We start from the raw sequence: 17864 nt of genomic DNA, 5'->3' as shown, positions 1-17864 counted from the left end.
AGTTCATGAATCCTTTAAACTGACAGTGTCTACTGTTGTCAAACTGGGAAACTAAAAAAAATGCCTTAACCAAGCTGCCTGTTTGTTTCATGTTCTTTATTTTTATCATATTTAATGTTTTTCCAGTCTTCATTAAGACTTCACAGGAAAGCAGACTGGAAATAAAGCATGAGTTTACATAACCAGATAACTCCAATTGTCTGGTGCAACAACTGCACAGCTGTTTTGACATTTTAAACAGCTGTGCAGTAATTGCATTTGTGGTAAATAAAGACTGCAAAACTGGTGTCGCACTGTGTTACAAGTTCGGCGTCTATTTATATTGGCATGTGCTATACTTTGTGTGGACACCTCTGCATATGATAGTATGAGAAAACAAAGTATAAGCCATTTCAGAAATTTCGTCATCCGACATTGACAAGTAAACATTCTGTCCTGTGATGACATCTTAAGAAACATGCCTTTCCAAACGCTGAATGAGTTTTTCCGTCCAATTCTCCTAATCACAGTGATTCTTTCAGATTTGTGTTGTGTAAAAAAATAAAGATACTTTACTTCAAAGAGGAACTCCACCGTTTTTACACATCAAAATCTGTTCACAGGTCTTTGGGAGTACTACTGCATAAGTGGAAGAAGTTGTATAAAGCCTTTTGTGGCTCCAAAGGAAGCTGTGCAAAATCTGATAAATTACCTCAAGTGATGTCACTCGAGTCAGCCTCGGTTGGGTCTGAAGACTACAAGTTTGAAAATGAAAAACAAATAGGACCCAATTGCAGACACAGAGGCAGAGCTTGGTAAAGTTAGGGATAAAGTTGAGGGATAAAGGCTTACATGGATGGTCAGGCAGGCAATGATCAAAACCAGGAAAGTCAGTCCAAACTCAAGAAAACAAATCTGTTAGGGAGCAGGCAGAAACTTAGCAGGATCAGGACATTGCTGCAGCTCAGGAGGATCAGGAGACTGCTTCAGCTCAGGAACAGGACCTTGCCGCAGCTCAGGAGGTTCAGAAGACTGCTGCAGCTCAGGAGGATCAGGAGACTGCTTCAGCTCAGAAACAGGAGATTGCTGCAGCTCAGGTGGATCAGGAGGCTGCTGCAGCTCAGGAACTGGTGACTGCTGCAGCTCAGCAGGAACAGAAGACTGCCACCACTTGGGCTCTATGGGTTGCTTCAGCACCGGAACAGAAGACAACTGCAGCTTGGAAACAGGAGACTGCAGAGGTTCAGCAAGATCACAGTATTGCTGCAGCCCAGCAGGATCGGGAGGTGGCTGCAGCCCAGCAGGATCAGGAAGTGGATGCGGCCCAGCCAGGAGAGGATGTAGCTGCGGCCCAAACGAGACAGGATGTGGCTGCAGCCCAACCAAGACAGAACATGGCTGCGGCCCAACTGGGCCTGGGGACTGCAGAAACTGTTGTCGGCCAGGCTGCCAACTGGATACCAGGAGCAGGAGTTGGCTGGTCCACCGACAGAGCCAGGAGCAGGAGTCAGAGGCTAGCTGGCTGGAGGTTAGCAGGTAGGGATGAAGGCTAGAGGCTAGCATTCTGGGAGCCAGCTGGCTGGGAAGCAGACTGGAGGCTAGCATGCTGGTGGCTAGTAGACTGAGGGCCAGGAAGGAGGTTGGTTGCTAGCAGACAAGGATACAGGCTGGAGAGCAGCTGGCTGAGAAACAGATGGGAGCCGGTTGAAGGCTAGATAAAGGCTGTAGGGAAACACACAATGACAGGAAGTGAAGTTACAGACATGCGAGGAGAGGAGAAATACAAAATAAAACAGGAAACATCGACAGAAAAACATGAAACAAAGGAAAAACTAAGGAGCAGAGCAGGTCATGAGACACTGTGGGTAATGTATGTGGCAGCACTGCGCAGCGCCGTTTTGAGCTGAACTTTTGTCGGATGCCCTGTTTCTATTTATTCCTGTTGCTCGCATTGAAAGTGCCGTAACATGGACCAATAAGGGTTGATTCATGAAGTTTAAATGAGGAATTAACCTAAATGAGGTGGCAGCTGTGTGGAGATCACCAGGGAGCTGGAAGTTTCTAGAAAGAAGATTTATTTTTGTGTGTTTTCTGTCAGGATGCTCAGCAGAGCTTGCTAGCTTGCAATAAAGAAACATCTAAATATCACAACATAAAACGTGTTTTCTGCTTAAAAAGTGCAAACGTAACTTTTTACTTGAGTGGCTAACGAATCCAGTCTGATCTCGAGCGCACAGCTGATAGGTACATGGTTTGTTTACATTGAACAGACGTGCATATTTAACAGATTGAGTGTAGTCAGAAAGCGTCTGATGCTCGCATTCAGTTAGGACACGGTGTTACCAGTTATGGTACACGCCGTTTCCCAGCATTGGGCGCTTGATAGGCGTGCCACTGGATGTCACGATAGATGATTGACAGGTGCTCTGCTTCCCTGAAACACAACAGGAAGTGCCTGGCTGCACCTGATTGGACAAACGCTTTCACTGTCTGCTCCCGGGTTTCAAACCAGACTAACATGGCGACTCGTTTGGAAACTTTTTCTTATGTAACAAAAATAGTTCACCAAATAGTTCATATGTTTCTGAAAACATTTTAGGCGAGAAATAAGTCATGCAGTTGCTGAATCTGTCTTCATTTTAGATCGACAGTGGTTAGTTTAAATGTTTTTGGGGAGTTTTCCAGAGGCGGCCAGTCACGCTGGACGCCCCTGATTTGCATAAGTAGCCTAGATTCAACTTTATGCAAATGAGGAGCGGCCAACACGACGGCCCATCTCTCAAAATGCAACGCTACACTACCAGAATGCATTGCAGGGATTTCTACATAGACAATGAATGGAAAGCGTGGAAATGATGGATCCTGTGGACACATACCGTTAGAGGGTCCTGGAATTGTGTATGCCGACTCACCGTCATGGCTTTCTCATCTCACATCTCACATCAAGTTATAACTGAGCCTGCTGTAAGTGGTGCGATCGCTCACTGATGTGCATTTGAACAGTGATGTAATTGCTTAGAAGAGCAAAAGAAAACAAACTATATATTAATTATAAATCATTAAACTCAAGTGAACAAAATTATTAACATTAGCAAAGTAATTACTTTTTGTTTTACAATTGTACAAGTGAATTTGAATGTTAACGATAGACTGCACTCATAGAAAGTATTGTTCTTCTCACATAAGTGTCATGCCAGTTGTCATTTTAGATTTGTAGACAAAAGGGTTATTACACAATTAATCTTCCTATGCAACCACTCTGCATAAATTATTAAAAAAGTGTTGTATATGTAATTCACCATCATGTTATCTTGTCTTCAGGTGGTGAATATCTGTGTGTGGGTGTTGGCTTCGGCCTTTGGCGTCCCGGCCATGGTCCTGGGAAATGTAGAGGTAGAACAAGAGCATGACAGTAAGTAATTCACACACGTACATTGTACACACACTGCAGGTATGCATGTACTGTTCTGTACATTGCACAGTTGTGCAACAGTGCTAAACTGCTTTTACAGATATATTTCATTATCTGCTGCTGAAAAAGTTGTGTGTGGAAAAAAATTGCTTCAAGCTGTACTTCAAGAGATTGCTTTGGGAAGTGTGATGTGAGTGAACCCATTTACAAGTGTTGTTGTTGTCCCAGTTTTTATAGCTTTTATTGCACAGCACCTTACTAATAGGCTCGACACACGTTGTCATGCGATGCCCCTTTTCCTCTTCATTTCCTATCAAACAAAAAGATTTCTAACCGGCTGCCTGCCATAGTCCACATGATGCTCGATGTTATGAACTTTCACACAGCAGAAGCCTGTACTACAAAGCAAGTTCAACATACCCAGGATATCTTTTCGTTATCTGGCTTCACAAACCCTAACAACCGTAATCATGCTAAGCGGTCACATGACAGTGGTTATCAACTCGGTAAGTCTACCCAGGTTTTCCCAATCTAGCCACGAACGCATTAACATAAACATTAACAAGTCTACTGGGAGCAGAGTGGCATATTTTACAAACGAAGAGCAAACTATAATATTAGACAAATATGAATAAGTTAAACACATAATTCAGGTTAAAAGCAACACAGTTGCAGCTGCCAAATGCAGGAATGACAGCTGGAAAAAAATCGCAGACTGTGTGAATGTGTAAGTTAATAAGGCTTATAATATCACTGCCCCATTAAGTAGATCTGACTATAATTACATTTGTGTATTCCATTAAATTAATGTGTTGCTTAAATGTATTCTTATGACACTTTTAGCCTTATTCTTTCAGCTGCATCCCCAGCGGCGTGAAACAGACTTGGGAGCAAATAAAAAATAAATATAAAAAAACATTTATACAAATTCAAAGCCGTAAGTAGGGTTACTTTCATATCTTATAAGTACAACAAGTACAAGGCTTTAGTGCTTCAATCAGTCTCTGTTGTAGGATGATATAAGTATACAACAGCACAATGCTCAGATTCTCATCGCCCACAGCACGAACATAAAAGTACCCTTAGCAAAGTAACGCAAGGCAGTGCATACAGTCTGCGGGAACATACAGCTAAAGACGCTGAAACATCCCTCCGATGAGAATCTACTGTATATCTCTCATATAAAAAATCGTCAGGGAAAGTAAAGGGCTTTGTTGGTCTCTGAACACTCTTCCCTCCTAAGAGACCCTCTCACGATCTACGCACCGAGCGCCACGGGATCTTCTCATGGATGTATTATTAGAACTTAGGTCTTATTAATATATCCATGGATCTTCTACGACTGGTGATGCTATTTTCCAAGAGAACTGGTTGGTAGGCGGTGCTTTTATACATGTTGATCTGTTATCGCGAACATCAACTGAAGCTAATGTGAACCAATCAGCAGAGGTTATGTTGATAGATCGATGAGATAACAGCATGAGTCACTAGCTGTTATTTTTTTGATTATTAAAAGCTAAATGACTTTGAGTGGGTCCAGCTGAAGATTTAATGTAACCTGTTGCACAAAGTCTGTGTAACTTTACAGAATAATGACAGTTCAGATGACTGAATGTTTTAAATGAGAGAAACACACACATGTGAATTACTAAAATCATCATTTACATCATATAAATATGCATGTCTGAGATTACCTGGATGAGGAAAATACAACTGAATTCAGTGCAACTGGATTCAATCAGCAGAAAGTCATAATTATAGTTACTCAGTTTCACAGGAATTATTATACAAATAAAGCAGAACCATAATCCATTAAACATGCCCAAGCTGCAGGATCCGAGATTCCGAGATGAGAAATTAATAAACTGTGGTTCTGAATTTATTTTTCTCAACCATAAATTGTCATCATATGGAGACCAAACTAAGAAAACATTTTAATGATATATCAGAATTCAGATGCAGCTATCAGGTCTGTTCGAAAAACACCACTGCTCACGATGTTCCCATTGTACCTAACAGATCACAGAAGTTATTATATTACATAATCAGAGAGCATGGGATCTTATAAAATTTACAAATGGCGAGTAACAACATTATATCAGTATTTAATTGTCTTATAAATAATTTGCTTTAACTGGCCTCTGAGTTTTCATGTTTGAATTATGCATGTCTTTGTTTCCACCCCTTGTGAGTAGAAGGAAGGATGAGTCGGGTATATTAATCATTTTGTGGACCTGCAGCTCCCACAGACTCCACAGAGAGTTCTCATTTAGCTGCTCTAGTCTAAATGCCCTGCTATAACTGTAAATCCAAAGTGTAAGTTGATTTTATGTTACTGATTGAACAGAATAATAAAATCTGCCTTTCCCCCCTTCTTGCCACTCCTTCTGCCACCTTAACATCAAACCTTCACGATAAGGCTATAATTCTCCATACTTGACAACTATATCTACTTTCTCATTGCTGCTTTTTCTCATTTTCTCATTCATTGCCCTCTCCTTCAAAAGGAGCTGCTGCCAAGACAAATCCAATTGTACACACAATTTGATAGAGCATGACCTGAAGTTAAATAATAAAATCTAGTCTGGCTTTAGCCCTCCCTTCCAGGATGCACAGCTGAACTCCATTTCCTTTAATGAGATGTCAATCTATTAGTTGCTCAACCTCTCCATGCAGGTTAACCTCTTCTGTGCTGCTCTTCTACTACAACATAAATGATCTGTTCACGCATGACGAGCGGTTTGTAAATTCAAGTTCAACAGTTTGTATATACATGTAACAATATCCAAATATGTTTTTGATGAAAATTGCAAATACTTTTAATTACATATATTTGTGGATTTCTATTTTAAACAAGAAATATTTGTGTGTGCATCAGAAATACATTTGTGAACCTTATTTTTTTATTTGTGGGTTTGTAAAACGTGTGTATAACGGACACCTATGTCTGAATGGCAAACAGCCATTACTTTAACAGAAAACCAGAAATGTCACATATATAAAAACGGCTACAGCTACGTTTGAACTCACGCATAGTTGGTGCAACTGCCTGCTGGAGTATGTAACTGTTGGAAAGTAAGACTCTTCATCACAGTCTCTCTCTCTCTTTCTCTCTTTGTTCACTTCAGTCTCTTCGATAGCTGATAACACCTGATGACTCTTTTCATTTCTCTTCTTATAGCTGCTTATCAGTTTCTGCTGAGTGGATCCAGCTGGGTCCTTCTTCTTTATACACCGTGTGTGTGTGTGTGTGTGTGTGTGTGTGTGTGTGTCTGTTGCCATAGATCATCACACACACACATGTATAGTCTAATATTGGAAAAGTCTTGCAGTGGAACAGATTTTACTCTACACATACTAAGTTGTGTGTGTGTGTGTTTTAAAGCAGTGTATTTGCCTTATAGGGTTGTGTGAGTGTGATGATGAGCATTTGTTCGTGTGTGTGTGTGTGTGTGTGTGTGTGTGTGTGTGTGTGTGTGATCTGATCATGCTGGCAGCCTTGGATATCATGACAAACGTGCTGTTGGAGTTACAGCTCACAGATGGTGGCTCTTCTCCTAAAAAGGCCAAAAAATTCAAATGACTCTCCTCAGTTTCTATGGTAACAAGTGCACAAAGACTTTTATAAGGTGCTCTACATGAGGTTTATACAAACCCAAAGCTGAAAATGACCAAAATCTGTCATCAGTAGGTAAACATGGTTGTTAACACTAGTAGCTCAACATTTCTTCCACAGCTGCTGCCATTTCTTGCTTATAAAACTACATTTCTTGCCTCTATTCTTTTTTAGGTTAGCTTTCTTACTCTTTTGTGTTATGACAGAGTGACTTTACTGTTTATGACATGTTTAGATAAAGTTAGAAAGGAGAGGACAAGTTTAATGTTATTTTTTTTGCTTTTGGTCAAAAGACATCTAGATGTCCAGGTTTAAACTTGGCTAAATTAGTTTTTTAGATGTCGATGTTACATATAAAAATTGTTTCAAGAGCGTTTAAATGAATGTTCTTCATTGTATAGCATCTGTTCTATCCCAAGTACATGTCAATATATAGTAATTTAAATATTCAAATCAATCTTTACCAGGTTATCTCAACAACTTGGATTGCCATAATAATTGGTATGAACAATCACGGCCCTGAGAAGTTGACTCCAATCAGTATTTGTCATCCCTCGACCTTTCCGCTAGTGCCACCATCAGGCTATGTTTTATAATCTAAGCCAGTGGTTCCCATCTTGTTTTATTTGTGAGCCCCCCCCCCAATACGATCCCCTTATCATATCACATTTATGAGTTGTGAGCAGTTCAAAAAAGAGTGATTTCCCTTATCAGATTTCAAACTTTCAACTTAATAGTATTTCATTAGGGAAAACCCTTCTACCCTACTTTCCCTCAGTATCGGTCTGCCTCTTTATATGTTCTTCTTCTTTCTATTTATATCATACACAGTAGATAAAAGGATGCTGGTACAGTCTGATAACAGACCGCCAAGACTTTAATCCAAGTATCGGGGTGTTAAACTGTTGACCTGCATTAACTTTGCTGCTTCATGATTTTTGTAGAGGCAAGTGGTGTCTTTTGGTTTATTTCTTTGTCCAAAATATTCTTTTTCTTTGTTAAAATAGTAACAAATCAAAACACCTTGTTATGCATTACTGCTTATTTAAAGGTACCCAGTCACGTTTTTGACCACTGGTGATGCTATGGAGCAATGCGATGATGAGGGGGTCCTTGCTGTGTTTATATTTCGTGCTATACGTGCACACGCACAAGGACGCACATGTACGCACATACAGTATGCGTGTAATGCAAAACACATCCTTGCTAATGGTTTCAAGCTATTCCACTGATCTCCCACTGGTTGGTAGAGAAAGCTAATAAACATAGCAGTGCATCAGCAAAAGGTGGGAAAGAAGACTGCCAATGTTAATATAAATATAAAGATACATGCAGATTTTTAAAAATAATCTCCAAAAAATCGGCTTCGTTATTGACAGCTGTTCTGTTAACTTCAAACCAGAGCAGCTGGATATTTCAGTCACTAGTGATTGTTGAAGGCAAAATCAGATCCTCCATCAATTTCAGACTGAATAATGAAGTGGCAAAAAATGTCCACTCAGTCTGAATATCGGGCTTGGTTTCTCTATAAAAAGCAACAGACTAGATAATACTAGTGAATCCGGAAACAGTGTCTTTGCCACTTTCATTCTGAATATGTTATACGTACATGATTTGTAGCAATGTGACTAATTTTAATTTGATTCTTAAACTGCCGAAGTTTAATCGTGTGTAATCCAACGAAGTAATATCGCCAAGATTAGCTCTTTTCTTTGATCCACAGACCAGGAGACGGTCATCAACGCTTTTTCTTCCCTCCAGGTTTGATTACTGCAACTGGCTTTCCTCTTGTCCCAGCAAGCAAAATGCCTTCTAACTGTAACTAGTGCTGCCAGACTGCCAACATGCTCCAAGAATCTTGTTATTCCAATCCTTTCTGCCCTTCACTGGCTGCCTGTCAGTTTTAGAACTGATTTTGCTACTGCTTTTTATAGATTTGCATGGTCAGGTTCTTGCTTGTCTGTGAATTGATTTTCCTCTCTAAGTCTGATCGAGGCCAGAGACCTCTGGCAGCTCTCCTTGCTGTTCCCAAATCTGTCAGTGACCTCTTTTAAAATCCATCTTAAAACCCATTTTATCTCAAGATTTTCCCCTAACTCTTATTTATGCTCTCTGTTGCTGTGTTTTCTTTGTTCTGTGTAAATAAATACATTTGTAATGTTGCTTTGAGAATGAATGCACATAAATAAGTCTCTACTGAAGAACTGGAAGACGAACTGGTGGGACACAAACACGGAAAAAACAACAATCATGCTTTTCATATTTATGTTTATGCTAAACAGAAAGAAAATCACAAACTGAAACAGTCAATGATTTTCCAGATGGCCACACATAGCACACTATTTTGCAGTTAAATTGAGTAATATGTTATAGCCAGCAGGGGAACGAGAGGTCTAGTGGTAAGATATTGATCCAGTCTCTGCCTGCAGCTACAACCTAATCCTATAATCATTTTTATTAGTCTACTCTACAGCTGAGCTACGTCTGCACTGTAAGTTATCTCTGCTCTCCTGCTTTTTCTTCCTTCGTCTCCTTTTCTCTGTTTTCCTCTCACAATTATTTCCTCAACTCCTGCTCTTTTCCTTTCTCCTTTTCACCTTATTCATCTATCATTTTTTCGTTTCATTTCATTCCCTTCTCCCTAATTTAATTTACATACTCACTGTAATCTCATTTATTCTCATCTCCGATTATATTTGTCATTCTCATCTCCATTCCATCCTCATCTAATTGATTTCCTCTCACCTTTATTTGAGTCTCGTCTGCTTCATTTCATTCTCATCACTTCAATTTCATTCATATCTTATTGCCATTCCCTTCATTTCAGTTTTATTTTATTCTCAACTCATTAATTTCATTATTATCTTTCTTGTCTTATCTTGGTCTCTTGGATGTCCTCTTCTCTTACTGATTTCATTTTATTCTCATCTTCATCTCATTCTCATCCTCTTCATTTCATTCTAATTTCATTCCCACCTTGATCATGCTGTTCACACCTCCTTTGTTTCATTCTCTTTTCATTCACACGTTCTTCATTTCATTCTCGTCTTATCTACACTCATTTACATCTCCATTCCATTTTATTTACACCTCTCTCATTTTCATTTCATTTTTATTTTATTCCCATCTTCGTCACATTCTCATTTGCTTCATTTTATTTACATGCCATTCTCATCCTCTTCATCTCTCCTCTCCTCTGCCTCGTATGTATGTACAATTTGTTGGCCCTGTCCTGTAGCTATTTGTTCATCATCTGTGTTCTTAATGTGACTGCTAGCTGTACAACAAATTGACATTCAGGGAAAATAAAGGTTAACTTTACTCCCCTTCTATTCCTCTCCTCTTCCTGTCTCTTCTAAACAAACATGGGACAGAGCAGCTTCATAACCGGACAGCTGCAGGGAAAGTCATGGCACGCCGCTCTCAGTAATTGGGGTCAAAAGCCTTGCCCAAGGACACAGTGGCAGGAAGGAGGCTATAATCAGCAGCCACCCTGCTGTCACTAATAGATGCGCTGACTAATCCATCCAAAAGACTTGTAGGAAGTGTGTCAAAGTGTGTTTCAAAGTGTATTGCTTCTGCTCCTACACACATTGGGTTTGGTTCTGGCTGTGTGAATTATGACTCGTCCATCAGCAGCAAAGGCGGAAGTAGTGTGATGCTGGTATTTGCAACGTAGTCATGGGAGACTGCTGTTTGTTTCCTCCTGCCAATAGTCAACTGTTCTTCTTTTCTTTTAACAATGACTGCAGTCTTTAAGCAGGTAGTTTTTGTGCCTAAAACAAAACCTTACCAATAGATATTATATTGATATGTAATTATTATAATCGATAAAGAGTACAGTCTAAACCTGCTCTATATGAAAAGTGCGATGAGATAACTTCTGTTATGAATTGGCGCTGTATAAATACAACTGAATTGAATTGAATAGAGGTAGCAGATCAGAAACATATAAAAGAGTCATATGGGTCTTTTTTGGCAGGCAAAAACAACTGATGACCACAAAATGAGCACAAAAAAGCATACCAATAATAAATATGGACTACCAGAAAAGCTAAAAAAGAATTACTGCAATAATTATTACAATCAATAACAAAGCAGTTTAATTGTAGTGGAGTTTAATAAGCCATCACCTGTGCAGACTCACAGTTGGATGGTTTTATAGTCCACATCCACTGCCCTAACTGAACAGCCCTCATTACTGCAAACAAAGGTGGGTGGGGATCGGGTGGGGGTGTAAGGGCTGGTATGAGATTGAGCCATGAGTTATTGGAGAGAGAGGTAAAACTAAGAAGATGCACCCTGATGAACAATCTCAACCAAACAGGAAGGAGGGTCACTGTTTGGTCATGTAAACACTGTTATTTATTTATGTAAAGTTATGAATTATAATTTAAGAGTTTAGCTCTTTATATGGTGAAGTGGAATAACTTGAGTTCATAACACAAGTTCATTCCCTCGTGTTTTGTCTTTGCTGTTGCGTCTACTCAAGGCTACAGTATGTAAACTTTAATGAATGAGTAATTACAAAAGCAAAGAGATATGCTAATATAATGCCATTATAGTAACAATGCATAATTAATGCTGCCATGCCTCATCATCTACGATGGTGTGGTATATCTTTTATGAGCTAGTTATTGTGAAAGCAGTGATACATAGAGTATAATGAGGTAATGTGTCACGTATCATTACTTTGGATTGATGATGATACTGATGATAAGTTTTAATGTGATTGTTTGCATATTAGTCTCGGATTGAATCTTTTTTTTTCAGAGAAAGATTATGCTAAGAAAGTACAATCTTATATTTCGTCACATTATAATTTACAGATCAGTAACAATTATTTCTACTGCTGGACTCTTAAGGTAGCTATCAGAGTATGTGCAGGATTCAAAAAACCAAGCTCTTTACAGTATTAGCTTACAGTGGGTGGTCTCAATAGAGCACATGCAGTGCTTCCACCCATGCTATGTGATAAATCACTCCTGTTTCTCCTATTTTCTTGTTTCCAGTACAATATCATCATTCTGTGGTGGCAATAATATTATGTCCTTTTATCAGGCCTGCCACCACCCTTCTTACCACACTGCCTCCTGGGTCGCATTTCGTGTTTCTGTATTTCATCTTCAGTACAATGCTGGAAAGAATGTGCTATGTCTTTGCTATTATTAAGCGGCTCTGTACAAATAACGGTCATCTGTTTTCTGTGTGCCTTGGTTCCTCCCTACCAGAGCCAAAAAATCATCAGTTCATGTTTTATTCTTAAAACGCATTACGGTGCAAATGCTGCTGTGTCACATTTTAAGATATGATGTAACCATATGCTACAGTATAATAATGAGATTAATGAGATCAAATTATCAGCTTGACCAAAGTAGTTTCTCGTAGATTCGTTCTTTCAGCAGAATGTTGCCGCTTTAATTCTTTGAGAGCTCCCTCGAAGAGCCTTTTGCGCTATATTGAACCATTTGCTTTAAATGGTCAGTTCCTTGATATAAGTGTATCTGACTGAATTGACTGTACGTACATGATGTATGAGGCAGCAGTTGATGACGCATTAGCAATTTATTACAGAGTCCCTATTACTATATATTATAAACTGATAACGTTAAAATGTAAATGACACATTAATTCTGCATTAACTTTACATCTTTTTAGTGGACCTGATTCTCCGTTCTGCAGGATACATAAAAACAGATTAATAGCTGTTCTGTTAGTTCTGTGCCTCTTGCAGAGTGATGAAACATTTAAGAGAAACTGTCTAAAAAAAAAAAAAACAAGTGATAAAGTGTGATGGAAGAAAACTGTAACAAAAGAACCATTCATACTGAGAAATACCATGCATAGTGTGTGTGCATGTGTGTGTAGTTTTGTGCCCCCTCCCTTGCTGTCACAACCAGATAAAACTTTTATGACAAGTGCTGTATCGCCTAAGGATAGACACTCACACGCACACACAGTAACTCAGAATACACACATAGAGAAGGCAGACATGCCCATGGACACACACATGGAACAAACCTACGAACACATGCCAACTTGTGGAAATTTGTGGAATCAAACTGGCAAACACTTGTACACACACACACACACACACACACACACACACACACACACACACACACACACAGCCTTCTGACTGTCATCATATCATTTTTTCCCCCTTTTGTTTTGCCTGAAGCTTCAATGTGAGATGAGCTGTAGACATACATATGTCATATACAGGAAAAAACATGTACATATACTCTCTCTCACACACACATACACACACACACATTAACAGGTTATATAAGTTCAAAGTTGCCACAGTCCATTTGTCAGCTTGAAGTTGCAGCAGGTAAACGACTATCACCTGAAACCTGAATTAAAGCCTAAACTTGTGACTTTCAATCTTTTGAACCCTCCATAACCAGAGTTCCTGCCCACAAGCTCTCTGACAGGAGGAATGAACACACAGAAGGATGAAATGTGAGCACTGATGGGGACTTTCATTTTCATTTGCAGGATATTTTACTCAATTAGTGGAAAACAGCCCTGAGGCAGAACATATGACTAAATCCACAAGAGGCAGGCATCAACCACAAAGACTGAAATCATTTAGACCGCTCAGCATGCAAAAATGATCTCGACCCTCAACAGGTTGAATAGGCCAGATCACATCACATCAGCTGTTATTTTGAAATTGGCTCATTCTAGTTGGAGTTACACTCTAGGCACTTGTTTTAAGAAATGTTGATGAGGTTTGCCATTGGTTGTCAATCCCAGAGCTGTCAAACTTGATGGTTGTCTAGAAAGCACTCAAACTTCCTGCATGGCTGCACTATACTACTACATTTATAATTTTAATAATAGAAAATAAAAGTTTTCATCTGGATCAGTATCCAAGTACATATAGTGACAGACAATCACTGTGTTGTCTGTCACTGTGTTAAAAATGCGATCACACAAAGGTTTTAAAATAAAAGTCTTGTCCCACAAAGTCTGACGACTCATGAGCTCAGACTCTAATACAAGATTTAGTCTGAAAACAGCCACTTAGAATCAGTTCCATCCATCCATCCATTTTCTACCGATTTAGGGGTCGCGGGTGAAAGCCATCCCAGTGACTTTGGGCCTTAGGAACACCTGGACAGTTCAACCTGTCGCAGGAATCAGTTCATACAGGCTATTTTAAATACTATAGAGACAATATGCAGGGCAGTGAAGATCTAACTAGAGCTGCAAGGTTTTCATGCAAAAGCAGGTAAACAAGGGCAAAGCCCAGCTCAGTTACTGCCAGAGGCATGTATTTTATCTTTCACTGTTGTATTTTATTTCTTTCTCGGTGAAGCACTTTTTATTTTTAGAGGTGCCGGGTGCCGTAAAACACAGTGCGTGAGCGTCATTAACTCTCGCGGGACTGAATGCCGCTCAGGTTCATTAGTTGCAAACGGATAGTTCACCATTCACCGAAACCATGAGCACGTTCAATGAATGGCGCTCTTTGAGCACGTTCATGCACAGCACATGCACAGCTCTGAGTTGATATAGCATTTTCCTTAGTTAAAAGATTAAAACTTACCTCCTTCTCCACAAGCTGGTGTGAAATGATGAAAACACTGGGCAGTTGGAGCAGTTGAAAATTGCCTTTTTTTCTTGGGGAGGGTTTGGATCTCACTCCTCTTTGCCATTTCCCTCCAAAAACGACATTAAGATGTTTTCCTCATTACATATAAATTATTTAGTTTTCTTTGTCATTTAAAACCAAAGAAATTGAAGATGTGAAGTGAGTAAGTGCTGTTTTTAAAACAAACGTGTCCCACACCCTCTTAAAATTGTTCCCCAGTCCTTATTTAAAATATTTTGGTTGGAAAGTAGGCACATTGACACATATTGATTAAATGTTAGTATTTTTAATGTTAAAAACATGGCCCAAGTACAATGTTGATTCAATGGCATTTTTTCAACATTTAAACTGTGACTGCTGTAGAAATGTTGATTTAAAGTAGATTTTCCAACCTCAACCATATACTAACCTTCCTGATCATAACTCAGCGTTGAATTAACCAAGCTCAGTCTCGCACTGCACATATGCTGTTTATAGTGACAACGGTGGCAGATTTAATATTGAAATTTGAAGTAATTTTTGAAACACTATGTCTTCGATTCCACACAGAAGTAAACAAAAGCAGGCTTCTAATTTCTAGCTGACAACCGTGGATTTTGTCGGCTAAAATGATGACTCTCACTAGCAGATTTTATAAGTGTAGATAAGAAGATACATGTCCCAGACATAACATTAGCATTCTCACCAGCGCCAATTCACAACAGAAGTTATCTCAGTGCAGCGGACCTTGCAAACGTCCCAACAAATCCCAATTTAACCCCTTGAGTTTGGAAAATGCAAAGGTATCTAACACAAGTTTTGCTGGAGGTACTGTAGGTAGTAAGCTAGTTAGCTGGACATGCTAATGTTTGCAGCTTATGTTAGAGCAGATAAAGACAATGTTTAATCCATTCCTCACTCATTTGCACTTGTGTTTAACTATCGGATGAATTGCCATGAAATTTGGTACGTACATTTATGTCCCCCTCAGGTTGAATTGTAATCACTTTGGAGAGCCTTTGACTTTTCCTCTATCGCAATCAGTGGATAGAAATTTTTCCTGTAAAACTAATGTCATTCCCATCAACCTCAGCTATACTTAGTTAGTTAATAATTAATTAGTAAATAACTTTTTGTTAGCATTTACACAGCTGATGATAGCATTTTGCTCAAAGAACCATACTTATATACAGCCTCACAGATCTGCAAATATAGCTATATACTTAGTCTTGTTTTCAATTCAAGTCATTATTAATTGTTGAAAGATGTCAAAAAATAACAAGTGCCCGTTACACATTCTGTCTTCAGATTTCTTTTTTTTTCAGATTTACCTAAGTTACAGTGTATTGTTTACAATGATATGAAACAGAGAGAAGCACAATTAAGACGCTGTATAAGTTTGATATTTGTCATTTCTTTTTAGAAACTTTTGTAAAGGCCTAGTAGTCAAGTATTGTTTTACCTAATGTCACTATTATCATCAGATATGTATTTAACTGACGGGGTCCTCCTACAGTCTAGTGCTGCCCTGACTAAAGTTTTGCTTTTACATAAGAGATTTCAATAGTTATTCCAATGCTGCCTTGTACTTTAAAGGTTGATAAGTGTTATCATTAACAAAGCAAGGTAATGACATGTGACAATTTAATTTTACATATCATTGCTTTATCAGTAACCCATGCAATTAAAGATTTCAGAAATTGTACTGAACACTGTTGCACCATGGTGAAGATAATTACACGACTTTAGCAGTAGACTGCATTATCAAATCATGCCGTGTTTTGTTTAATCCTAAAATTCAGGTAAAATATCAAACGTGGCATCAGGATGTTGGGACTCAGCAGCTACTGAGGCTGCTGTTTAACTGATATAACAAGCTTTAAGGTTCAAAGTTCAAGGTAATCTTTATTATCCTAAAGGGCAATTTGTCACTTTGTCACTAATCAACACACAAACAATTCACACAAAAACCATAGAATTGCATAATGTTATTCAAAAGGCCAATAGCAGCAGGGACCAATGAGTTCTTTAAATCTATTGGTCCTGAATCTTGGCAGATTATATCTGCGACCAGATGGAAGCAACCAGAACTCACCGAACAAAGGGTGACTAGGGTCAGCAAGGATTGACTGGGCCTTCTTTGTGGCTCTGACTTTGTACACTTGGGAGAGGTCAGTCAGATTTGTGCCTGCAATTTTACTGCACATTCTAACAATTTCTTTTAACCTGTTCCAGTTTTTAAAGGTAAGTGACCCAAACCAGCAAATAAAAGAGAAGGTTAGAACAGATTCAATAAAACATTCCCATAAAGATGGTGTCAACATTTAAACTTCTGAGCTTCTGATAAAAGTGTGTTCAGTTGGGAGGGCTGCAGGATCCAATCATTGCAAGACCACAGCTATTGTCCTCAGATAGAAAATGGAAGCCATAGGGGGAGGAGAGAAAAGAAAATAAAGAAATGATGAGTGAAAGGTGAAAGGAAGAAGGAAAAAATGAAGAGGGAGGGGAAAGGGGAGAGGAGAGAAAAAAAGACATAAAATGCAAGAGAGCAGACACAGGCCAATTGGAGAACGGAAAAGTTATTTTCCGCAGAGAATACAGGTAAAGAAATAAAGAGAAAATCATAAAAGAGGAGAAGTGACCAAGAGCAAGCAAGCAAGAAAAGAGAGGTCCAAAAGAGGAGAGAATGGACAAAACAGGACACTGAGTGAAAATGGGAGGAAAAACGAGAGAAGAAAAAGAACAGATCAAGTCTAGAAAAAGAGAAGATAATACAGTGAAAGAACAGAGAAAGGCAGACAAGAGCAAAATGGGGGAACAAAAAACAAGACAAAAAGCTGATGAACAGAGAGGTTTAAGCAAGATGAACACAAAGAGAAAATAATAGATCTGGACCAGAGGTGAGGAAAGTAAGGAAGAGCAAAATCAAGGAGTTGAAAAGCAATAGATGAGAAGAACAGCGGAAGCGAGAAAAAAATACAGATGATCCAAGCTGGAAGAAAAGCAAAAATAGAGGTAGGCAAAATGCAATAGAGGGGAAAGAAGTGATAAATGAGAAAAACTAAAGCAGAGGTGGAGAATCATCAACTGTGAAATGGAAACCAGGATGGGACACAGATTCATGGTTATATATAAAAGAAAGAAATGGAGGAAACTGATGGTAGAGATAATGTGGGAAGCAAAAAATGTGAAATGAAAAAAGAAATAATATGGAAAAGTTAATGCTAAAGGGAAGAATCAAGATTGATGGTGAAGAAAGACAAGACAAACAA

The 17864-nt window shown here is 38.9% G+C and overlaps 2 protein-coding genes across 4 annotated transcripts in view; one reads left to right on the top strand and one right to left on the bottom strand.

The window, feature by feature from the left end:
* The window catches only part of oprl1 (opiate receptor-like 1), a 101472-nt gene that overhangs the window by 69742 nt on the left and 13866 nt on the right, over window positions 1-17864 (top strand). For both annotated transcript variants that reach the window (XM_044210132.1, XM_044210133.1), the window contains exon 5: window positions 3301-3391. In XM_044210132.1, coding sequence (XP_044066067.1) covers window positions 3301-3391 — 91 coding nt within the window. The remainder of the gene's footprint in view (window positions 1-3300; window positions 3392-17864) is intronic.
* Window positions 82-16374, bottom strand: LOC122882599 (extensin-like). 2 transcript variants are annotated; one of them, XM_044210135.1, is made up of 4 exons: window positions 14569-16374; window positions 3279-3357; window positions 2856-2993; window positions 82-1701 (listed from the first exon to the last, which is right to left on the bottom strand). In XM_044210135.1, exon 4 carries the CDS (start codon window positions 1582-1584, stop codon window positions 898-900), a length of 687 nt encoding a protein of 228 aa, XP_044066070.1. In that variant the 5' UTR covers window positions 1585-1701; window positions 2856-2993; window positions 3279-3357; window positions 14569-16374; the 3' UTR covers window positions 82-897. The 2 variants fall into 2 exon arrangements, with proteins under 2 accessions (XP_044066070.1, XP_044066069.1); XM_044210134.1 differs by lacking the exon at window positions 14569-16374 and adding an exon at window positions 6422-6564.

This window comes from Siniperca chuatsi, linkage group LG10 (genome assembly GCF_020085105.1).
Source record: "Siniperca chuatsi isolate FFG_IHB_CAS linkage group LG10, ASM2008510v1, whole genome shotgun sequence".
Classification (NCBI taxonomy): domain Eukaryota; kingdom Metazoa; phylum Chordata; class Actinopteri; order Centrarchiformes; family Sinipercidae; genus Siniperca; species Siniperca chuatsi.
Note: the sequence above shows the minus strand (reverse complement) of the source record. Positions and strands in the feature narration are given on the sequence as shown.